Source organism: Danio rerio, chromosome 1 (assembly GCF_049306965.1).
Source record: "Danio rerio strain Tuebingen ecotype United States chromosome 1, GRCz12tu, whole genome shotgun sequence".
NCBI classification, from domain to species: Eukaryota; Metazoa; Chordata; class Actinopteri; order Cypriniformes; family Danionidae; genus Danio; species Danio rerio.
Genome location: NC_133176.1, coordinates 1,758,614 through 1,784,512, shown reverse-complemented (window position 1 = coordinate 1,784,512; position 25,899 = coordinate 1,758,614). Strand labels below are relative to the sequence as shown.

General features: G+C 35.6%; 1 protein-coding gene across 16 annotated transcripts in view; it reads left to right on the top strand.

The window, feature by feature from the left end:
* zgc:152904 overlaps positions 1-25,899 on the top strand; it is a 404,441-nt gene that overhangs the window by 57,677 nt on the left and 320,865 nt on the right. For 4 of the 16 annotated variants that reach the window (XM_073949161.1, XM_073949154.1, XM_073949160.1 and 1 more), the window contains exon 3: positions 5,278-5,497. In XM_073949161.1, the coding sequence (XP_073805262.1) occupies positions 5,446-5,497 (52 nt within the window). In that variant the 5' untranslated portion in view covers positions 5,278-5,445. 16 annotated transcript variants of the gene reach the window in all.

Sequence of the window (25,899 nt, the reverse complement as noted above, 5' to 3'; positions counted from 1 at the left end):
TGATCATACTACACTGTAAAAAATATATGATCAATTAGTAATGACAGCATATGTTTTTAGGTCATTGCAACCAATTAAACTTAAAGTTAATCATGTTCTAACTTAATTTTACAGTCTAAGTTCTGCAAGCTGTTTTAAGGCAGTCTAACATAATTTAAGGTTAATTTGATTCAGCTTAAAAAATGTAAGGCAGCCAAAAAATTTTTTACAGTGCATAAAAATGCTGGGTTCCCTACTATTTCTTCAAATTGTCCCATCATAAATCGATTAAGTTAAATTAATTGTTTTTGCTAATTTTAAGTGGTTAAACATGAAACAATTACATTGTCACATTAATTTAAGAATTATTTTGATTTAAGCTCATTTTAACGAAGTAGTTTAAACAAGCAGCAAACATTTTTAGTGTGAAATAGATGTGAATGAAAGGGTAAACTGAGGAATAAAACATTACGTTTAGTGTCTTTGTAAATTAGAAAAAATAGATGTGAGCAAAACTATAAAGTTTGATTGACTGTAATCATAAAATACATCTGAATAAACGTGTAAAGTTCAAGCTCTACTTAAGTAGGATGTAATGTGTATTTATATAGACGATTCTTTACTCTAACTCTTCTCTTCTTTTACTAAAATTGATTTGAATGAAAATCTACACTGTATAAAGGCTAATTGCTGTGGATAAAAAAATCTAATCAAATGCAGTACTTGGGCTAAAAGTTGAGATAACTCAAAGCTCTGCAGCAAGTTGCTTATCCATCCACCCATCCATCTATCCATCTATCCACCCATCCATCCACCCATCCATCCACCCACCCATCCATCCACCCATCCATCCATCCACCCATCCATCTATCCATCCATCTATCTATCTATCCATCTATCCACCCATCCACCCACCCACCCACCCATCCATCCATCCATCCATCCATCCATCCACCCATCCATCCATCCACCCATCCATCTATCCATCCATCTATCTATCTATCCATCTATCCACCCATCCACCCACCCATCCATCCATCCATCCATCCATCCATCCATCCATCCATCCACCCATCTATCTATCTATCCATCTATCCACCCATCCACCCACCCATCCACCCATCCACCCATCCACCCATCCATCCATCCATCCATCCATCCATCCATCCATCCATCCATCCATAACAATATATAGGCACAAAGAGAGGAGGTATATTAAAATAAACAGGTCATTGTGCTCTGGATATTTCCTTTCTAGTCTGCAAGTAGGCATGTTATGGAATCAGTCTCTCGGAATTGACCAGCGCCGGTAGAGCTCTGCCTTTAGTGTCTCATTGTAAAGTGCTGTGAGAAACAAATAACATCACACAAGCTGATATATTAAAGACAAACATGTCTGCTGGCGGGCCTGAACTACACTTTCTGACAATAAATCCAACACAGGCTCATTGTGAAAACGTACCCCCGTATACATTTCTGGAGAGTGTGAATTACCAGAGCTACGTATGACTGCATTTCATCTTTAAAACGAACGGTATGGGGCGGTATGATGCCACCGACAGCTTCTCTTTCTTTTCTGTGTACTGCTTTTCTGCTGTAACTAGTTAGTCCAGTGGCTCGCCGCATACACCAGTGGACTTGGGAGGCAGAAAAGAATTAGCTGTGTCAAAAGGAGAGTCCAGTGAAGAACGGTTCTAGACAACAGCCTATTCTAACAGGGTGAACATGTGGTATTAGACCTGAAAATGTGGTAAATCAGGCCTCTGCAAGGGCTTTTCTTTTCCTGAATTGATTTTGAAAACACTGTCGGTTGGGTTTAGGGAAGGCGGTGATTGGGGCAATCGTTGCTTTTGAAAACACTGTCGGTTGGGTTTAGGGAAGGCGGTGTTTGGGGCAATCGGTGCTTTTGAAAACACTGTCGGTTGGGTTTAGGGAAGGCGGTGATTGGGTCAATCTGTGCTTTTGAAAACACTGTCGGTTGGGTTTAGGGAAGGCATTGATTGGGGCAATCGGTGCTTTTGAAAACACTGTCAGGTGGGTTTAGGGAAGGCGGTGATTGGGGCAATCGGTGCTTTTGAAAACACTGTCGGTTGGGTTTAGGGAAGGCAGTGATTGGGGCAATCGGTGCTTTTGAAAACACTGTCGGGTGGGTTTAGGGAAGGGGTTGTGTTTTAGTCAGTCAGTCGACAGTGGCCTCTGGTGGATATAAGTGAGAGCAGCAGGCGTGAAAGGCACTCGCAAGAGAAATTTAAGGGTGTGAGAAGCGTACACAGCGGCTGTAAAAACTACAAACAAATGTACCTCCTGGGATGTATTTTACCCTCTCCAGAAATGTATACTGGGGTATGTATCAATAATGAGCCTTGCTTGAATACATCTCAACAGTGGGGCATTCAATATTTTCAGCTGAATCTGTATCCATATCAATACACAGTAAACCTGATCTGAAGCCAGTGATTTGCAGTACAGACTCCTCTTTATGGATGTATTATTTAAAATAATAAAAGTGTTACTAAAGCAAAGGCAAAAATCACTGTCTCTAAGCACTTACTATGAATGTTACGACATGCATCGTAAACTCATTCATGAACAGAATTAAAACTACGTAAAAGCATGGTTCAGCAGATTGTGGTTAAAGTTTTACACACAAATTGACGGCTGTTTTTAGGGCCGCTGTAGCTGCTGTGTGTGATTTAAATTGTCTGTTGTATCTGACAGAAATAACTGAAATAGGTGGGTTGGGAAATCACAGCATGACAGAACTAGTAAACCGCACAAAAAAAGCCCACCTGTTTGTGCAGTTTAGGTTGACGCATAAAGGTGTAAATTATGCAGTAAATTAGACTTCAGAACTTTAGCGGAGAGGAATGGTTTCGGTTATAAACACATTATTTTCTCCCACTCATAGAAGAAATTAATTATTCAACACTGGAATCAGATGAGTTGGAATCACATTAGTGTCTCTTTTATTTTATTTTTATTTATTTATTGCTGAATAAATGAATAAAGTTAAATGTGGCAGTGAAATATAAGGTATGGCTATTATTAGTGGGACATGAATAGAAATGTTTAGTCTCCTAAGAAACTCCTGCAATTTAAACCTGATTTACTTTTAAACAGAATATCTCAGACCGCGAACATCACGATGTGTTATTGCCAACACAGGCTCATTCTAAAAAAACTTATGGCTATATACATTTCTGGAGGGTGACAAATACGTCCGAGGAGCTCTGATTTTTGTGCAGTTTTTGTTTTCGCAAATCCTCCTGAAGCCGCAGTGTGCGCATTTTACGCAAATCCACTGAGGCCGCTGTCAACTGACTGACTGACTGACCGATCGACTGACCTACTCTTCTCCTTCACTAAACCCAACCGATAATGTTTTCAAAAGCACCAAATGACCAGTGCCCACCCACAGTTTTAAAAGTCTTGCCTGATTTTTTGCACGTTTTCACACGGTGTTCATTTTTTTTTTTTTTTTTGGTATCTGTTTTTGTCTTACTCGCTTTCTAGAATCGTTCTTCACCGGACTCTAACCTCGTCATCGCTGTCAACTCCTCTTAACATCTCAAGTCCGCAGACGTACATGGTGAGCTAACCAGACAAACTGGTAACAGCGGGAAAGCCGTCCACATGGGGGTAATCACCAAATATTTAACCCAATGGTGCAGTTAAACATATTTGGTGCTTTGTTGGGTTATTTTTTTAGCCTTTATTAGTGTATTTATTAATAACTCAACCAGTTGGGTTAAATATTCGGTGTGTTGTTGGGTTATTTTAAACCTTTATTTGGTTATTTATTTAATAGCTCAACCAGTTGAGTTAAATATTTTAATTTCAACAGTCAACTGATTTAACTGACACATAACAGCTGTATTAATATGTGTGAGTAATGTTGTTTTTTGTGTTATAAAATTTATTTAAGCTAAAACACAATAATATTGTTATTTATTTTTTATTAAATTACCTCTCCATGTCGTGTTTTTTTTTATTTTTATTTTATTTTATCCGTTTCACCATTCAGGACCATCTTTTAAAAGCGTTTGGATGTGGTTAAAATGTATTGTACAGTGTGGACAGTGGAGTGAAGCCTGCTGCTGCTGCTGGGCAGCCTCTATACAGCACACAGAGCTCCATATTCTGCTCCATCAACACAGGACTTTCTGCTTGCACAGTTTAAAACTGTCTACTTTGTTCTGTTTCTTCATTGTTTGTGATTCTTAATTTATTTTGACAAAAGTTTCTGGAACTAAAATGTGATGGAAATAAAGCATATTCAATATTTTTTTTAAACTGTGTATTTATTTAGACAGGCATAATTTTGATATGAATAGCAGTACCAGTAGCAATGGTAATACCAGAATGGAAAAAAATTAGCAATCAAAATAACCCAAATGCATTGGATTAAATCTATATAGCCCAATGTATTGGGTTGTAATATCCCATAGTTGGGAAGGTGCTATAATAACCTATAGTTGGGTTGTATGTTGGATTATTTTTAACCCAACTATTTTAACAGAGTGGTCAGCTGGTAGCGTGAAAAGAAACACTGTCATACCAACCCGTAGCTTTTTTTTTAAAGACGAAATGCATTCTCTGACTACATAATTTGCAATCTCCAGAAATGTATATAGGGGTACAATTTCAGAATGAGCCAACAGTATTGCACTAAATAACCTGTAGATCCTTACTGTGATGTATGAAAAGAGAAACGCAACTTGTAATAAGAAAAAAAAAAGAGCCGCTACAATAATTTCTGCACTTAAAAGCTGAGCTGTGGAGCGAACTGCAGGACACAGTCCTGAAATCAGCTGATATTTGGCAGCTCCATCAAGGGCTGCATGCTGAATGTGCTGTAGTAACCTGGAAAGCAAATGTTGTCAGGGCTTTCAGTAAATCGCTTTGTTACTTTCATCCCATGTTACTTTGTCCCGCTTTCCCCTAGTTTTATTTTTGAATTGTTATTTTTTTTTTGTGCACCATATTTTGTTTGTCATTCATTCATTCATTTTCTTGTCGGCTTAGTCCCTTTATTAATTTGGGGTCGCCACAGCGGAATGAACCGCCAACTTATCCAGCAAGTTTTTACGCAGCGGATGCCCTTCCAGCCGCAACCCGTCACTGGGAAAATATTTTGTTTGTATATTATATTATTAAGCAAGAACCAAAAATATTGAGGCAAATTATGATCAAAAGTATATAAATACAGATCTTAATGTCTAAAAATAAAAAATAAAAAAGAATATATTTGTGCAAAATGAGTGTTTTCAACAGTGATGTGTGACCTGTTCTTGATAGGTTGAAACGAGACTCGCATTTCAGAGCCACACACACACAGAGAGAGAGAGAGAGAGAGAGAGAGAGAGAGAGAGAGAGAGAGAGCTGCTGGATGCGATACTTTGATTCTGCTCACTGAGGTTTCAACTCGCGACACAAGCGGCTGTCCGTCACTTGCACCTGCTGAAAATGATCCTCAAACACACCTGTCTGCTCGGATTGCTGCTCTGCGGCTGTCAAGGTACAGAAATCCACATTCAAACATTCCGGTGGGCGGTCAAACAGCGGGAGCAAGTTGAGCATCTCCATCTCTGCGTGTCCTCGGTCGAGATGAGGGAGGAATCGGGTGCTTTTGGGTCTTGTGTTGATGGACAGGGAATAAGAGGACAGATGTGCTGATATTTCAACCCGATGGCAATCAATGCGTATAGTGCTTAACCATTCGCATTATGGGGCTTTGCGATCATCTATGATTGATTGACACATGGTGTGTGAGTCTGGTTTCTGCAGTTTTGAGGAGATCATTTCTCGACTATATAAGATGTTCTGAAATTGATGTCGGTAATTGTAAATGCTTTGAAATGCACAGAGGAAGCCTAATCAATGCCTTTGTGTTGCTATTGTGTCTTCGACTTTTCTCACCGCGTTGAATTAAGTCCCACTCTTCCTATTATTATCGTTTCCTTCATATATTTCTTTGATTGATGTATAGTTATTTGTTCTGTTTGTTCTGTCTGCGTGCAACTTGATGGATGTATTCATAAGAACGCGTGCTGTAATGTTTTATATCGGTCGTAAAGTGCGAAGAACGCGTATTAAATCCTTTAGAGGTGACACTTCATCGCGTGTATTTACAACACAGCTGATTTATCTCAAAAGCTGTGTGTTAGTTGGTGTGTGTGGACGCTTGTTTTTGTCGGATTGACAGTGAGTTTGAGCTGCGCGACGCGATTAAACGCTCGCGTTATAATGACCGGACTTCATCGCGACGGCCACTTTTATAAAAGTAATTGGTTTACTTCTAGACTTCTCATTGATCATAAAGCTCGTGTTCGTGAATTCAGTGCTTTGGCAGGACGACAGGTGGAGGTAGAGCTCTAATGTGTGTCCTGTAACCCTGCGCGTGCATAAACACCCCTCTGTTCTCCACCACACACCTCCTAACATGGGGAAATACTTGGGGAAAATAGCCTATATTTGGGATTTTATTTACATTTGCATTAGGATTGCTGCATAAATGAATTATGTTGTAGTTATAGTGGTGTATTGTACACTCAGAAATATGATGGGTTGTCCTTACCTCCCAGGGGTGTCCAAAGTCGGTCCTGGAGGGCTGGTGTGCTAGAGATTTTAGATCCAACTTGCCTCAACACACCTGCAAGGATGTTTCTAAAAAGCCTAAGAGCTTGATTAGCTAGCCCAGCTGTGTCTGATTGGGGTTGGAACTAAACTCTGCAGGACAACGGCCCTCCAGAACTTAGTTTGGACATGCCTGTAATGTTGGGTCAAACATGGACAAACCCAACATTGGGCTATTTTTTATATATATATATATATATATATATATATATATATATATATATATATATATATATATATATATATATATATATATATATATATATATTTAAACTGTCAGGTTTGTGCATATTTGACCCAACATTGGGTAAAAAAAAACCCCAGCATTTTAGTTTACACTCTACAAATGTTGGGTTCTTCTAATACAATGTTGGCTCAAATATGGACAAGCCCAACATTGGCTCTATTTTCAATTAAATTGAAAAAGGGTTTGTCCATGTTTGATCCAACATTGGGTAAATACAAAACCCAGTGTTTTACAGTATCCACTCTAAAAATGTTGGTTGTCCTAATCCAGGGATGTCAAACTCAATTCTTGGATGGCCGCAGTCCTAAACAGTTTAGTTCCAAACCCTGCTCCAACACACTAAAGCTGCGGTCACACTAGAGTTTGAGCTCGCGATATTCTGTCGTGCGGCGCTGCCAAAAGGGGTGGGATTAAACAAGCTTATTAGACATTTAAAAAAAGCGAGTGATTGCTCCATGTTTTAAATTTCTGTCCAGAGAGGTCATATTTTGATCCTCGATTGGTCTCATGCAGTCAAGTGATTCGATTTCACAGGTCAGAGTTCACCAAGCTTAAACTTTGCACTGCAGCAACCTGCAAAACTTGAGGCATGACCTTGCATTTCCGGTCTGACGCATTCGTGTGCATATGAATGGAAGTCTATGGGAGGAAAAGCCCAGTGTGACCGCAGCTTTACCTGTAGGTTTCAAACAAGCCTGAATGACTCAATTAGTTTGATCAGGTGTGTTTAATTAGGGTTGGAACTAAACTGTGCAGAGCTGCGGCCCTCCAGGAATTGAGTTTGACAACAATGTCCTAATCCAATATTGGGTAAAATAGGGACAAACCCAACATTGGGTTGTTTTATTTCAGTTAAATTTGACCCAGCATTGGGTTATTACAATCTAGCATTTTTACAGTTCACACTCTAAAAATGTTTTGTTGTCCTTATCCAATATTGGGTCAAATATCAACAAACCCAACATTGGGTTGTTGTTTTTTTAAATTAAATTTAAACAGTCAGGTTTCTGCATATTTGACCCAACATTGGGCAAACACAACTTAGCATCTTTATTTTACACTCTAAAAATTTTGGGTTCTTATAATCTAATGTTGGGTCAAATATGGACAAACACAACATTGGGTTGTTGTTTTTTTTCACTTAAATTTAAACAGTTGGGTTTGTCTATATATGACCCAACATTAGGTTATTGCAGCCCTGCATGTATGCAGCCTACACTCTACAAATGTTGGCTTTTTCTAATCAAATGTTGGGTCAATTATGCACAAACCCAACATTGGGTTGTTGTTTTAGTTAAATTTAAACCATTGGGTTTATTCATATTTGAACCAACATTGGTTTAATACAAGTCAACATTCTTACAGTGTACACTAAGAAAAATGGCCAAACTGAACATTAGGTTTATTTTATTTTTTTAATTGCATTTTTTAACCCAGCGATTGGCTCTGTCAATATTTGACATTTTAAAAGTTTCCATTAAAGCCTTACATTTTTAAAGTGCTGGCAGTTTATTTATTTATTTATTTATTTATTTATTCATTCATTTATTCATTTATTCATTTATTCATTTATCTATTTCTTTATCTATTTCTTTATTTAACTATTCATGTATTCATTTTATTTATTCCTTATTTATCTTGTGTTTTTGAAATTAAACCACTACTCAATGTGGTCAGATTCAGATTTTCATCTTTCATTTTAATAAAGGATTATGATTAACACAAACCCAGCATTTTAATGTAAAAATATTAATTTAATGCTGTGCCAAATGTGAACATAAAATATGAAGCTCTTGGGTTAAAACGTGTAATTAAAATGAACCCAACATTAGATTCGTCCATATTTGATCCAACATTGGATTAATAACTTAATCGTACAATATGTTCCAATATTACAATACCCATTCTGCTTGTTCATTTTCAAAGGCATGATTGTGTCCATCACAGTGAATGGTAGATAAAGCAGGATTACCCACCACTGTGAAAAATACCCAGATTTGGCCGGTGGCAAGTATTCATTTCCCACCCTAATTTAGAGGTCTGCTTACCGTGGTGTCACAATTGTGCCGACCAATTAAGAAATGCGTTGTGGAGCGGTGTGAATTGCTTGGATTGGCCTTATGGGTTTTAATGGTTGACCAGCTGTCTCAGTGATCATATCCATGTTAAATACTAGCCTGATTTAAGTAGTCAATTAATTCCATTACACACATTGGCTGCGTCCAAAACAGATGTCAGCTGCCTAGACAGCCAGTGGCTCAGTAGATAACGTTTATGCGCATTTTCTGCTTTTACATCTGTCGTTTCTTCAACCTTTCTGAGAAGATTGTTCTGCCCATCATTGCTCCATGAAGACATGAGGAGTAGATTATTGATGATATGGGTATCTGGGCACGTTTAGGATTGAGTATGAACAGTATTTATTAATACAATGTCATTTTACATTTGATTTTTATTGAAGTTGGATTCTTTTAAAATGACACTTTAATCAATTGAGAATCTTGTGACTAGTTTTCAAAGCTCCCCTTTGGTTGAAAACATTATTTTAGTTGGAGATTTGTGACTATTTTCACATTTAATCATCAGTCGAAATTAGAAGTTGCTGCAGACTTTTATTTCAATATGATGATGTATTTCCATTTGGATATGAATATTTAGTAGGGGGCGGGGTTTATTTATCAGCTTCTCCTATCATCTTTCTCTAGCTGTGAACTAACAGTTTGAGTGGCCGTGGCTAATCATATTTCAACCAATCAGGGAAAGACTGCTATTCCAGGGCAGAATATTTTGATTAAAGATGACCAAAATAAACTTTGTTTTTTCCCAGTGGATTATCTTGCCTGGATTTATTGTCCATCTTCAAGACTAACAATATGTGCTAGCAAAATAAATATCTCAGATTTGGATTTCATGCAGACTTATGTTACAGACACCGCCAATGAAACCTGAAGGAGGAAATTGAGTTTCCTTCTTCAGAATTACCAGAAGTATATAGCAGTTTGCTGTCCATTACTTATAAAATAGTTAAGAAATATAACAAATAAACCCATTTCTGATGTGTGTTACTGCTAAAGGCTGAGAAAAAAGTTGCTTGTCCTTGTTGAATGTGTCAAGCTTACAAAAGTTCTTGTCTGCTTTTCAGTGTTTGTACGTGTGATTTACGAGGACACACATTTGAATTATGAGATTCATGAGGTTTAACCTACTATATTAAGTTGGATTAATCGCTTTGAATTACGAGGACACAATGCATGTCCTCGTCATTCAGAATGCCTAATCATATTTAACATGTTCTTTTGACATTATAAATTTGCCTTATGTTTCTCTGGGATGGTTGGGTTTTGGGTAGGGCCATATAATAAGTGTTTTTTCACAATATAAACCTCCAAAGGGTCCTTATAAATCACAAAAAATAACCTGTGTGTATAAATAAATACTGAATATAGAAATTCTGTGGAAAGTCCTTGTGAACCATATATATGTGTGTGTGTGTGTGTGTGTGTGTGTGTGTGTGTGTGCTTGCTTATGTGATTCATGAGGATAAGCATTTATATAATGACATGAACATGAGGTTTACAATGTTGAGGTGGTTTTTGTGGACAGGTCTTGTGTCCTTGTAATTTAAAGCCATTTAATATAACACATAACAGGGTTTCTTTACATTCAACATTTGCCACTCAATTGAGGGTTGGGTTGAGGACTAGGACCATAAAATAAGCATTTTGTCAGTATAAAATACACAAAATTTTCATAAATCACAAAAAACAACCTGTTTGTGTATGAGCAAATAAATAGTGAGTATAGTCAAAGTCCCTTTGAGGCGGCCTTCTTTGAAACACCTCTCGGGCAGTATGCTCAGGCATTCTATTTGAATAGGGAAAATCAAGCTTATGAAAACATTTCATATTACGAATAACTAATACAATTAAACAACTGTCTATTTAGTTTCATTTCTAAATGTTTGCATCACACAACATCTGCAGAAACTCATGTCTGGTCCGATCCTCACCCAGAGAATTGTCATTCTATAGAGATCGCTGATTGACTCCTGTACTAGAAGGCGGGACTTTAATCGCCATATTGACAGTTACACATTTCCCCATTTAAAAATATAGGAGTGACACATATTGTGTATTCCATAGTCTTTGGTATAGTACAGGGTGTCCGCAGGGTCTTAAAATGACTTACATTTCCAAAACAAAATGTTGGGCCTTAAAAAGGGCTGGGCGATTTTTGCAAAAATGATCACAATATCATGTTTCATATCATTCGATATCAATTGAATATTTTTAACAATGCATTTAAGAATATTATTAAGAATTTTGTTATTTAACCACTTTATTTAAATTTACCGACATTACTAAAACAAATAGTTTTAACAGTCAAAAACAAAAATATTTAAAGAAAGTATCTGATCTCTTCACGATAAAATAAATATAAGTGTAAAAGAGACTCTAACATTTTATCAAATTTAAAAGTGAGTGCAATGGTAAAGTGTGAACGCTGAACAATCAAAGCAGATTTAAGGTGTGATTAATAATGATGTAGTAAACCACCATCTCTGTCAGCAACACACATTACGATAATCAAATCTGAGCTTTCAAGTAAAGGAACCAGCCATCATTATTCAAATACACACTGCAGCATTACAGATAGTGAAGTGACTGCATTACCCCTATGCTGAAAACTCATTCAGATGGGAAGTGGCTGGAATGCACAAGAAAAGGAACCAAAAAGCCACTCTGGCGACATCCTGACATCCTTTTTATTTAAAATCTCCTCCCAGCTATACCGCATTCTTTTTCGCATGTGTTGTTATTCTGACCTGAAGTGACAAGCGTGTTCAAAAGGATTACATGACCATTTACAATAGAGGTGTGAACCTATACTGGTCTCACGGTTCGGTTCGGTTACGATTATCATGCCTTCGGTTCAATTCGATATCTCGGTGCATCATGGTGCATTGACGACGCTCTCCAATACAGTGTTATATTTTGGGGGGAGGCTATAACAAGCTGTCTGTATAAACACACAGTACTACACTGTCTCTCATTCAAACACATACACAAACATAGACAGCACCAAAGAAACAAATACACACGCACGCACGCACGCACGCACACACTTAAGCCCTCGCAACAGGGAGAGCTCGCGCTGAGCGGAGCAGAAAAACGGAAAAAAAACGAGAAAAAAAAAAGCACTTTTCCGACGGTCCCTTGCTGAGAGCTCCTCTCAGCGCGAGCTCTCCCGGCTAAACAAATATTGCGAGGGCTTAAACGGAGCAGTGCTCGTAATATCGAGCGAAAAAAAATAAAAAGACAGCTGTGAAACATAACCAGCTTTGTCTTTCTGTAGGAAACACACTTTAGATATTTTTAGGGTAAGAGGTTTTTGAGTTATTGCCGTCTATAACTGAATGTGTGTCAGGAATTTTGAAAACAAAACCAACTGAACCGCACTCATTTCTGGCGCCCCCCTGCATATACAGCACCCTTAGCATTTGCCTTTGGTGCCTATGCCACAATTAATTTTGACACCCCTAATTTACAATGGGCTTTGCGCTCCGAAACTTTATAGAATCTTTTATTTTTTTATCGATATTGACAATGGTGTTCGGTCAATAAATATCGATATCAATTTTATCGCCCGGCTCTGCTAAGGATTAACTAATTTGATTTTTAATTTGACAACTGGCCCCTTAAAAAAAAAACCTTTAGCGTTTAGTCCTTTACAAGTCTGAAATTTAATTTATAATGGTTTTAAAAAGATCTTAAATGTCTTAAATTTGACTAGAGTAACCCTGATAGAAATCAGCAGCCTTTTTCTGATGTATTATATTTTAAAAGCACACAAAACACTTCATGCACAGATATTCCACCTCGTCCAGAATTTGAGCTCTCCTGTTTTCAGTGTGAGTTTTAACATCTCGAGTGGAATCGATATATAAGAGCTGTTATTGATGCAGAGTTCAGAAACTGAGCTTGAAGTTGTGTTTTAAATGCTCATGCAGGTTGAACGTTAACACAAGCTGCTGAAATGGTCAATCGCTGCATTTTGTCCTTTTGTGATACAGAAAACTGTTTGCTTGAGGGCTTTCTTTCTCGAGAGGCCTTCTTTGTGATTCCTTACACAGCATCGCCGATGCAAAAACATTCAGTCTTGATTCCGTCTCAGTGTTTTTGAGGTCTGGGCTCTCGGCGCAGTGAATTATGCGCTCTGCGGCGCGGTGCTGCTGCTATCGTGTGCTATGTTAAGTGCCATAATTAAGAGATTTCTGTGAGTTGCGGAGAGGAATCTCAGTGCTGGGAGTATTAAAAGATTTATGTGGCATGCTGTGCAGAGAGTGTACGTCTGAAGTGCATCTCCGCTGAGATACGTGCACGACCTGCTCGCTGGGGACGGGGGAAAAAAAACTTGAGTAATGGTCATGCTTGTACGAACACGTACGCATACGGATGCATGCGTGCTCTCAATATGTAAACAGACTAGAGTAACCTTTATTTACTTCCGCGCTGGGGGAAATGGCCACGCTGCAGGATCAAAACAGTTCAAAGGAATGAGAAATATACTGTAAAAATAGCATATGCGGCGCCTTTACATAATAAAGCAGATTTGCAAGCTTGCTGCCACAATGCTAGATTGTTGGCAGGGTGTTGCTAAGCATTGCTGTACGGTTTTCTGGATGCTTTTTGATGGTGCTACAGTACAGTTCCTAAACTTTTCTGTGTCTATAGAAATCATTCATTTTCCTTCTGCTTAGTCTCCATTTCAGAGGTTGCCACAGTGGAATGAACCGCCAACTATTCCAGCATATGTTTTACGCAGAAGATGCCCTTTAAGCTGCAACTTAGTACTGAGAAACACCCACAGACAATCATTCTCACACACACACACACACACACACACACACAAACACACACACGCGCACAGACACACACTCAGACAGTACAGGCAATTTAGTTTAATTAATTCCCCTATAGTGCATGTGTTTGGACTTTAGGGGGAAACCAGGGCATGCAAACTCCACACTGAAATGCCAAGTGGTACAGACGGGACTTAAACCAGCAACCTTCTTGCTGTGAGGTGACAGTGCTAACCACTGAGCCACTGTGTTGCTGTAAATTGAATAGTATTTTCATCACATCATAAAATAATACGTAATTAAAAAGGTAATTATAGCTGCCATATAAATAAATAAATAAATAAATATATATATATATATATATATATATATATATATATATATATATATATATATATATATATATATATATATATATAATATAATATAATTAATATATATATTAATATATATATTAATATATATATATATATATATATATATATATATATATATATATATATATATATATATATATATATATATAGATAGATAGATAGATAGATAGATAGATAGATAGATAGATAGATAGATAGATATAAAGTCAGAATTTTGTTTCTATTATGAAAAAGAGACAATTGTAAGAAACTCTTAATTGCAAAGATGCAATGTATGTTTAACATGAGTCACAAAACAACCATTTTTATCTCTTTCTTGTTTTATTTATAATTTGTTTTGACTATCATGGCTCAAAAACAACAACAAAACATAATTAAGAAATCCTGTTTATTTATTAGTTTTTAAAATAAAAGTATCTAAATGTACAGAATAAATAAATGTATAAATATAGAACTGTAGCATTGAGTAGTATTTTCATCACTTATTAAAATAAATACATACATAAAAGGTACAGTAGCTTTCATGTAAAAAAGAGATTTAATTCTATAGGTAAACATTCAGAATTATATATTTTCTCATATAAAAAAAGACAATTGTGAGAAACTCGGGTTGTGAAAACAAAATTTCACTTGGATCACAATTATGTTTTTATGTAACAATTTTAATTTTATTTATTTTTATTTTATAGTTTGCCTATTCATGGCAAAATTGCAAGACTTAAAAACAACAGCAAAATATAATTGAGAAAATATTTATTTATTTATTAGCTTATTAAATAAAAGTATAGAAATATATAGAATAAATAAATATAATATAAATATAGAAATGTACTGTAGGGTTGAATAGTATTTTCATCACATTAAACATGTTGACGTAAATAAAAAGGTAATTGTAGCTTTCCTGTAAAAAAGAGAGACTTAAATATAAAGATATACAGTCAGAATTAGGTTTCTATTTTGAAAAGAGACATTTGTAAGAAACTCTTGATTGCTAAAAAAAATTCACTTAAGTCACAATTATGTATTTATTAAACCATTTTTTTTAAAGATTAATTTATTAATACTTTATTTGCATTTTTAATTTCTATTCCATGGCTGAGAAGGTAAAACAAAATGTGACTAAAACTTATGTAAAAGATTTGTGGAGTCTAATCCCAGAATGTTGAGAAAAGTCAGAATTGTGAGACGTAGAAGTCAGCATGTTGAGATATAGACACTCAGTTTTGAGAACACTAAACAAAAATAGAGAAACATAAATTATAGGTTCGTTTATATATATATATATATATATATATATATATATATATATATATATATATATATATATATATATATATATATATATATTAAAACAAGCTTTTGTAGGGGCAGTATTGTTTAACTTTAAATGAAAAAAAAAAACAGCAACACCTAAAATATTAATTAAAGTGCACACAGCCTGTGCGGACTGGAGTTTCTGCAGTCACTAACATTTTATACAAAAAAAAATCTCATTTTGCTTGTATGCTGTAAAATTTAAAGCACTATTTGATTAATGAGCAGAAAGACTTAAAGATATAAACCAACACATATCTATATCAAGCTCAGGCTTCCCAGGGGAAATATAGAGGAGGAAAATCATGTTAAAAGTGCGGTCGTATTCAACAGACCCCAGAGCTGAATAAAGTGGTGATTTCAATGATGTAGATGCTGCATTCATATAATAATAATACGCTATAATTCCCACCGGCCACAGATTCAGGGCAGATTTACATAGATGTTCCTATAAAATATGCAGGTAGCTTGAACAGCTCACATGTTAAACAAGCAACTTTTATCTAAAGCAACTTCCTGTCAAATGAATAGTTTAACATGATAACAAAAAAATACATTATTAAAAACACAGCGTACACTACCTGACAAGTCCTATCGCCTGTTTTACCAATAATAACTTCTAGTTGATTATTTGGTATCAGAAGTTGAGCAGGAGCGCTATCCTGCTGGAGAATTGTCCCTCTCCTGTGGTTTGTAATGGAACCCCAAACCATGATGTTTCCTTCACCAAACTTGACTGATTTCTATGAGAATCTTGGCTCCATGCTGGTTCCAGTAGGTCTTCTGCAGTATTTGTAATGATTGGGATGCAAATCAGCAGATGATTCAGCAGAGAAATCCACCTTCTGACACTTTAACAAACGATCGACTAGAAGTCAAGTTATTATGTGTTGCTTTCACAACTGGGATAGACGACAAGACTTTTGTCTGTGTTATTTATACATGTAGAAACTAAATAAAGCAAAGCATTAAAAACATTCATTACAAAGCTATATTTTGACACATTTTACACACATATTATTAACATTATATTGTTTTAATCAACTCCTCAGCAAGTCTCTCATATTTAATGATGTATATGTACCTTAAACAACCTCCCCGGGTACTCATTTGAGAACCGGCCGAAAAAAAAAGTGATGTGCAGTCATAGATGTAGGCAATTGTTTATTTATTTATATTTGTATTTATGTTAAAAGAGCTCAAGGTCACTGGTTCAAGTCTCAGCTGGGTCAGTTGGCGTTTCTGTGTAGAGTTTGCATGTTCTCCCCGTGTTGGTGTGGGTTTCCTCCGGATGCTTTGGTTTCCCCCAAAGTCCAAACACAAGCGCTATTGGGAAAACAGGTAAACAAAATTGTCTGGAGTGAATGAGTGTGTGAGAGTACATGTCCACTGTGTAAAACATATGCTGGAATAGTTGGCGGTTCATTTCAATGTGGTGACCTCTGATAAATCAGAGACTAAGCTGAGGGAACATGAATGAACGAATGAATGTTCTACTGTTTTGGCTGACAGCAAATAATGTTGCTATAATATAACAGTATAAACATATTTATGTTTAATAACCTTTCCTGTTTTAACATTGTCAATATGTAAATAAATTATACTAATATACATAATATATAACTATTCTACTAATACAATCGCAATGTGTTGTAATTTTAAAAAATACTCAGATTATACTCATATTTTTGAAGCATATTTAAATAAACAAATAGCGTGGTAAATATTTTGAAACATTCACCACAGCGGAATGAACCGCCATCTATTTTGGCATATGTTCTACGCAGTGGAAGCCTTTCCAGCCACAACCCAGTACTGGGAAACACCCATACACACTCATTCCCACACACTCAGCCAATTTAGTTAATCAGTTCCCCTATAGCGCATGTGATATGCCAACTGGCCCAGCTGGGACTCGAACCAGCAACCTTCTTGCTATAAGGCCACAGTGCTAACCACTGTGCCACCAGGGCATAACTTGCATATTGAAAATGTATTTTAAGATTAGGGCCAAATATTGAATGGAAGTTCACTAATTTGTATTGACTTCATGGTGGATTCCACAACTTGAGCATGCAAACCTTCGATTCTTCAATTGAGTGTGTGTAAAAGCAGACTTGTAATTTCCTCTGTGGTGTTTCCTAAATGAAGCAGGGGTTTGCTGTGAATGAATGCTGGCTGTCTGTTCCTGCTCATGTGCAGCATCAGCGTGACTCATCAAGGCTTGGGTTGCCATGTCCTCCTCCTCTTCCTCCTCCTCCTCTGCTGCTTCATGGCAGGAGTCAGAAGAAACAATATCTGTAGCCGAGTATACGAGACGCACAGACAGCTGTGAGTGGGCGAGCGGGCCAGTTTTCAGAAACACACACACTGTCTGTCTCATTGAAGACTTCCTCACATCTCGGTCACTCCCCACAGGACGGAACAATCACTAATGAGATCTCCTTAAAATCTGCTCGTCTTCTCCTAGACAGCTGCTCCGTTATTTGCACGGGGAGCCTAGACTTCTGCTTTTCTCTGGAGAAAGACTCTGGTATCTTGGTACAAATCTGAGCAGTCCGACACACCGAGATCTCCTCAAAGTCTGCAATCAACAGTCAAATTCATAGAAGATCAGTCTGAGATATTAAGCCATGAATAAATTGTGCTTTAAGGCAGAGGTTCTCAAAGTGGGGGTCGGGACCCCCCGAGGAGTCGCAGGACAATGAAGGGAGGAGTCGCCTGTTGATTTTCAAAAATCAATAAATTTTTATTAAACCTTAAGACTTACTGTATTTTATCAATAACCTACTGAAGAGAAAAAAAATAGTCGTTTATAGTTATTATAAACTATATTATAGTAGCTTATAGTTACTAGTTCTATTGGATTGTGACTTCTCGGGTAATTACATTATACTAAAGACACAGCAATACTGTCAGATGCAGCAGATTTTGTAACACCAGGTTAAACTTTCTAGCCCATTTACAGCACTGACATACATAAAAAAAACAAAGAATAGACTTGGGTCTATTGGTGCGTTTGTTTCTGTATTTATAACCACCACTTCAGAGAATATTGGGGATCACGAGTCACTGGCATTGTCATTTTGGGGGTCGCGGGCTGAAAAGTTTGGGAACCCCTGCTTTAAGGAACATGCTGGAAAAGGCTGATCATCTGTCTGATATAGTCTGATTCTTCATGCAATAATAATATTTATATAAATCAGAATTAATATGAGCGTTTTTAAAGCTTCTGTACAAAAATCAAATAAAGAGCCAGGTGCATGTATACGGGACCTATCGAGACCATGCCAGTTTCCCTAAAATTTAAAGGAAAATTTATATATATATATATATATATATATATATATATATATATATATATATATATATATATATATATATATATATATATATATATATATATATATACACACACAAAAAAATTCCTTTAAATTTATATATATATATATATATATATATATATATTGTATTTTTATGTAATGTAATATATAATATAACATAATTTAATATAATAATATAAATGCATGTTTTTTTCCATAACCATATAAAAACATGTATTTAAGTTATTCTATAAATACTATTGTCTCAAAAAAAATTTTTTTCACAATTAATTTACAATTACTATTATCCTAATGCATGTGTGTATGCATAATTAAATGACTAAAGAATATTTACTATGACTAATAATATCACAATGCATTGTAATACATATTTAAAAAATGGTAAAAAGTGCACGATTAAAGCTGTATTTAAATTATATTATTGGTTGTACAAAGGGCTTTTGCAGACTCCAACTTTCTTTCTAAGAACTGTAGCCATATTAAATTAACAATAATAATATCATAATAATAATAATAATAGCAATAATAATATTAATAACAATATATATATATATATATATATATATATATATATATATATATATATATATATATATATATATATATATATATACCTGCCATTAACCTTTATAGAGAACCCTGGAATTCTTAGGAGCACGTAGAACCTTGATTTATTTATTTATTTTTATATTTTTTGTGTGTGTGTATTGTAGAAGTATTGGGTCTTTTTTTGGTATCGGTAGATACTCAAATTTAAATGACTCAGACTTAGACTCGAGGGCATAAAAAAAAACAGATTGGGACATCAATCCCAATGTATTGCATGTAGCAAACATGTTAAAACAGCTTAAAATAAAACTTTACTGACTGTGGAAAAACTTCAGTGTCTGACATATGCGGCTGTGTGACTGAGCGCCGCTGGAGCAGATAACTAAAATCAGCTTATTCCTTTGCTTGGCCGATCAATTGGTGCATCTCAAATTGAAATATATATATTTTCCTGTCAGTATGATAGCCCTAATATGATATGAAGATTTCTGTATGTTTTGTTAGCAGCACAAAAATGGAAAAACTATTCTCAAAGTACACTTCCGGTCAAAAGTTTTTTATTTTTATTTTTATTAATAATTTAATTAATTTAAATAAAATTAATCTGTTTATCAAGGCGGCATTTATATAATGTAAAAAAAGGTTAAATCGCTAAATACTTTTTCATTAAAAATTCATTTATTTCTTATTGTATGTAAATGAAATTATTACTCCAGTCATTATTGCTTTTATTACTATTATCATTAATAATAATAATACAAATACTAATAATATCAACAGTAATTCAAATAATGATAGCAATAATAATAATGATAATAATAATAATAATAATAATTAATATAAGAGTGATTTCTAAAGGATCGTGTGACTTTAAAGACTGGAGTAATGAAGGTGAAAATTCATCTTTAAAATCACAGAAATAAATGATTTAATTAAATTATAATCTACTTTTGAACAGCTATTTTATAGTGCAATAACATTTCACTATTTTACTACGTGTATTGTGTATTTTATTAAATAAATGCATCCTTGGTGAGCAGGAGAAGCGCATATTAAAACATTTAAAAATCAGACTGACCACAAACTTTTGACCGGTAGTGTATGTGTTATTATTCAATATAATAGCAAATTTTCCCATCATATATCCGCACAGTCATTGCAATTGTGATACCATTAATCGTGCAGCACTAGTACATGTTTATCCTTTTTGTTTACTATACAGCTTTTCTAGCACTCGAGATGCCACACACACAAGCATATATAGCACAGGAGACCAGGCTTTGTAGAAACTCTAAAAGTTTGTTCTTTGTTCTTTACTGAAAGTGCTTATCGTCATGCAAAGCTATTAATTCAAAACGGCCCAAATGTTTTTTTCGTTTATCTTAAATTGCCTATTTATCTGAAAGTGTTTCATTAGTCAAAAGAAGGATCTTCATTCTGTTGCATTGTGGAGATAAATGGTGCGACTCAATAATAACAACAATAACTGCAGTAGGTCGACAGTAATGAGGCCTTTGTAGAATAATCATTGATTACCGCTGAAATTAATCATGCTGCTACAGCTCCATAGGTGGCCACATGAGAACGGATTATATTAGAAACGCCGGATGAATGCCACGCACAACATTAAATACCCCATTTGTAAAAACCCAAAACGCAGGTGGACACGAGCTGGAGATAAACACCTTTACCTGTACAGCTTTCTCTAATTCATACGGCAAAATCTACCATAGTCGTTGTGTGTTAATATGAAGTCAAAGCTTCGTTAATGTTGCTTAATGAGAGCTTTGATTATTCAGTGATGAAAGTCAGCCTGTGAGGATTCATTGAAAGCCTGAAATGTGATCTGATGTTTAATGATTGCATATCGGCTTCTGAAGCGCTTTTATTTTGAAGTTTTGGTGTCGTGTTATTTCTGTTTAGTGCTTCAACACTTCATGAAGCTGCAGGTTTGGCTTGTTTAATTATTATTGGGTCTTGTGGATATTTCTTTGTGCTTTGTCTAGCTTTGGTTGATGTAGTTGAGTTTGACTTGTGGTTTTGGCTCACTCTTTGCTTTATAGTGTGCCCTTATATTAACCCTCATGTGCTGTTGGGGAGGTTTTTATCTACTCTGGGGTGGTTTTGAGTCTTATTTGATCATACCTTCTTCTGTTTCAGCTAATGGATATATTTTTGGTGACAAATCCTATTTTGATACTCATTTTTAGAAGAAAAAAAAACACTATAATTCACTGGTCATACTTTATTTTGATGGTCTGTTTGCTGAATTAGATTGCATATACATGCCAACTAATTCTCGTTAGATTGAGTAGACTCTTAGGCTAGGGTAAGTGTAAGTTGAAATGTACTTGCACAGTTTCTTATAGTCAGTTAAATATCTGTTTAGCAGCAGTATCAGCAGATATTAAGCAGAGAGTCTTATAGTCAAATGCACCATCAAAATAAAGTGTTACCAATTTACTAAGCTTTTGTTATTTGGGATGAAAACATCCACTAATTAAGCTAATGTAAAAATGCATCAGAATAGTATTTATTTTTTTCAGTTTGTTTGCATAAATCTTTTAATCAACCTCAGTCCTGATCAAAGCTACACAATTGCTTAGAAAATTACAGGACTTTTACTCTTTAATTGCCAAGGTCATAAATGATGTCACTGATTTGGTGAAAAACAAAGACTAAAGGATGCATTTTCAAAATAAAAAGTAATTAGTAACCACTTTTTTTTTTTTTTTTGATTGCAAAGCCATGACAGCATATAATCATGCATTTTTAATTCTTATGTGACCTCTTCCCAACAGGGGAAACCACTGTGTCATGTTTACTGTTGATCATCAGTTGGCATCATTAACCCTTTAGATCAGGGGGGCCCAAACTCCATCCTGAAGGTCCGGTGTCCTGGAGAGTTTAGCTCCAACCCTTATCAAACACACCTGAACCAGCTAGAACATACTAGTTTCCAGATATACTAGAAACTTCCTGGCAGGTGTGTTAAAGCTAAACTTAACAGGACAACGCCCCTCCAGGACCCAGTTTGGACACCCCTGCTTTAGGTAAAAGCAAAAAATAAAAAAATAAAATGTTGTCAAACTTTGAGTATACATTAACTTTTTAAGTCTTCGAAGTTAGATCAGTTCAAGTGCAAAATCTCAAAATTACAGTTTGCTTACAGAATATCATCAAAGACTTAAAAGACTATAAAATGTTGTAAAACAAATGTCTGAAGCAGATTGTGAAAGTGGTTGAATTCAAAGATTTGCATTGCTTTTTTATTTTTACATGATGTCTCTTAGAATGGAGAATTTTAATTTGGATTAATTTAAGATATGTTTGTATGAAGGCTTTTCAGACTAATTGAGCCAACATTGTGTTTGTTTGTAAGCATGACAAAGCTATACATTACTGCTCACATTACAAGAGTTCTCGTAAAGTACACACTGTTAGCCATTAGCACGCAAGATCTCATATAATCCAGTTCTCATTAAGATCGTTCAACTTCTCAATAGATATTAAATTGAGCTGCAAAAGTTTATCTATTAAATCAATCACTTAATATAAGCTGTTTATACCCCTGGCAAATTCTGACTTAAAGGTTTTGTAAATAAAACCTAAGAAATATTTTTTCTTTAATGTGGTCCTGTCTTATTCAATGTGGAAGCCTGTGTCATTTCCAGTCAAAAAGAAAAAACATGCTGGTTAAATAAAAGTAACTTTAATTCTGGGGATATTAATAATCTTGGGCTTGACTAAATATATATATATATATATATATTAATATTAAGGTGGCATGGTGGCTCAGTGGTTAGCACTCTTGCCTCACAGCAAGAATGTCGCTGGTCCGAATCCTGGCTGGGTCAGTTGGCATTTCTGTGTGGAGTTTGCATGTTCTCCTTGTGCTTTGGATTCCCCCACAGTCCAAACACATGCGCTATAGGGGAATTGATGAACTAAATTGACCATAGTCTGTGTGAATGAGTGTGTATGGGTGTTTCCCAGTACTGGGTTGTGGCTAGAAGGGCATCTGCTGTGTAAAACATATGCTGGAATAGTTGGTGTTCACTGTAGCGACCCCTGATAAATAAAGAGAGTAAGCTGACGGATAATTAAGAAATGAATGAATGAATATATAAATAATATTTTTTTATACTTTCTGTATTTATTTATTTATTTACCTTGTTTATTCAAAATATGGTTCATTCTATGGTGTTTGATATATTTATGCGAACCCGTTCAGCATGCATTTAATTGAATAATAAATTGAATGCATCACAATACAGTCAGCCAATGGTGCATTTAGCCGCTGATGTCAAATCTGCCTCCGACATTTAGATTTAGTTTTTGTTTCAGCTATTTTAGTCTCTCTATTTTTAACTTAAATCAAGTCTCTGTTAACCTTTGAGAATCTCAGAGAAGCGGATGCAGTTGTAAAACCCCATATTAGCACTTGTATTCCTGTTTGATTTGAAGCTGAACAGCAGAATTGTGTTGGAAGCATTGTCAGACGTGCTTTGATAACGCTGAAGGTTGCTGTTTCTCGTTTTTTTGCTGTGAAATCAACAGAGACGTGCCTGCAGGAGCTGCTGCGCTCTTGATTGCTCCGCTGTAAAGAGAGCGGATGTGCTGTTGTTCACTGTAAAGTGGCCTTTCATGAGGATGAAGGAACGCTTGAGACGGAGACGCGGCGTCAAAATGAGACCATCTCATGAGACGAAGCTTCAGAGACAGACTCTCTGTGTTTATGGGCTCAGTAACGCCATGCAATATGTCCACGCTCATTCTTTATGAATGTGGATCTCTCTCAATCTCACTCCATCTGTCTCTGTTTAACTGCTCCAAAGATGTCTCTTTACTAAAGCATTGTGCTTTAGTGGAGCAAATCTTTCTTGCACTTAAAGCAATATGACAATATACATGTGTGTGTATATTAGGGCTGAACAATGTATAGTTTGAGCATTGATCGATCATTGAACAGTCACATGGCAGGATTGTATTGTTTATCAATAAATAAGAGAAAGATATTAGTAAATATTATTATTTTTTAATTATTTACACAAAGATGACCATGTTATTTTACTGTTGATGGTTTATTTCTGTACTTGAATACTGTTTAACCATAAAGCGCTGTTTATTTATTTATTTATTTTATTTATTTATTTGTTTATTTATTTATTTACGCTTTAATTTTAATTGTAATATATTTACAGTATATTTTTACAGGGTTGTTGGTGTATTCAAAATAAAAAAAAAATGTGTTTCATATTTCATCATAAACTTTGGAGGTTTAGGTGACATGGCGGGTCTGTAGTTTGCACTGTCACCTCACAGCGAGAAGGTCGCTGGTTTGAGTCCCAACTGGGACGTTTCTGTGTGGAGTTTGCATGTTCTTCCTGTGTTGGTGTGGGTTTCCTCCGGGTGCTTCTGTTTCCCCCACAGTCAAAACACATGCGCTATAGGGGAATTGGGTACGCTAAATTGGTATTCTATCTTAAGTCTCTGTTTGTTTCCTCTGGTGAATCTCACTATGTTTGCATACAAAGATGCAAATTACATTTATGCACTAAACTGGAATATATTTTTATTCCATCTGTCTTTCTGTTGCTCTAAAGATTTCTCTTTACAAAAGCATTGTGTTTTAGAAGTTTCTAATGGAGCAAATCTTTCTTATGACAATGAGCATTGATCGATCATTGAACAGTCACATGGCAGGATTATATTGTTTATTAAAGAATAAAAGAGACAGAAATTAGTAAATATTATTCTTTTAAAATTATTTATACAATAATGACCATGCTATTTTACTTTTGATGGTTCAATTTCTGTACTTGAATACTGTTAGACTCCCCAGAAAACCGTAAAGCATCATTTATTTATTTTTGGTTTTAATTTAATATTAGAATGTATGAGGACACATCTTAATAGATGAAATCATTTCAAATATGAAGCTATTCAAATCATTCAGCTGAAATTGTTTTCCCGTCGCAATATATTTTGCAGCAAAACAAAATATCAAAATGTCAGATTTTTCCAGGATCGTGCAGCCCTTGTGTATTTCACTCCACAACACAGATGGAGACAGAAATGTGAAGAATCACATGGAGAGAAAGTTGCATGCTTGAAAGTATAGTTGCAGCATTTTTTTTGCAGTATTTTACAGCATGGATGGCACAGTGGGTAGCATTTTCGCCTTACAGCGGGAAGATCACTGATTTGAGTCCTGGCTGGGTCAGATGGCATTTCTGTGTGGAGTTTGCATGATCTCCCCAGTTGGGTTAGGTGCTCTGGTTTTCCCCACAGTCTAAACACATGCGCTATAGTGTGTGTGTGTGTGTGTGTGTGTGTGTGTGTGTGTGTGTGTGTGTGTGTGAATAAGTGTGTATGGGTGTTTTCCAGTACTGGGTTGTAGCTGGAAGGGCATCTGCTGTGTAAAACATATGCTGCATAAGTTGGCGGTTCATTCCCCTGTGGTGGCCCCACAGTGGAATAAACAAATGAATAAATAAACAAGGAAAATAAAAAAATGAATGTTTTACAGCATGTTGGTCTTGTTGTCATTCACAATAGTAAAGTGTTTCATATTTTTTTACAAATGTA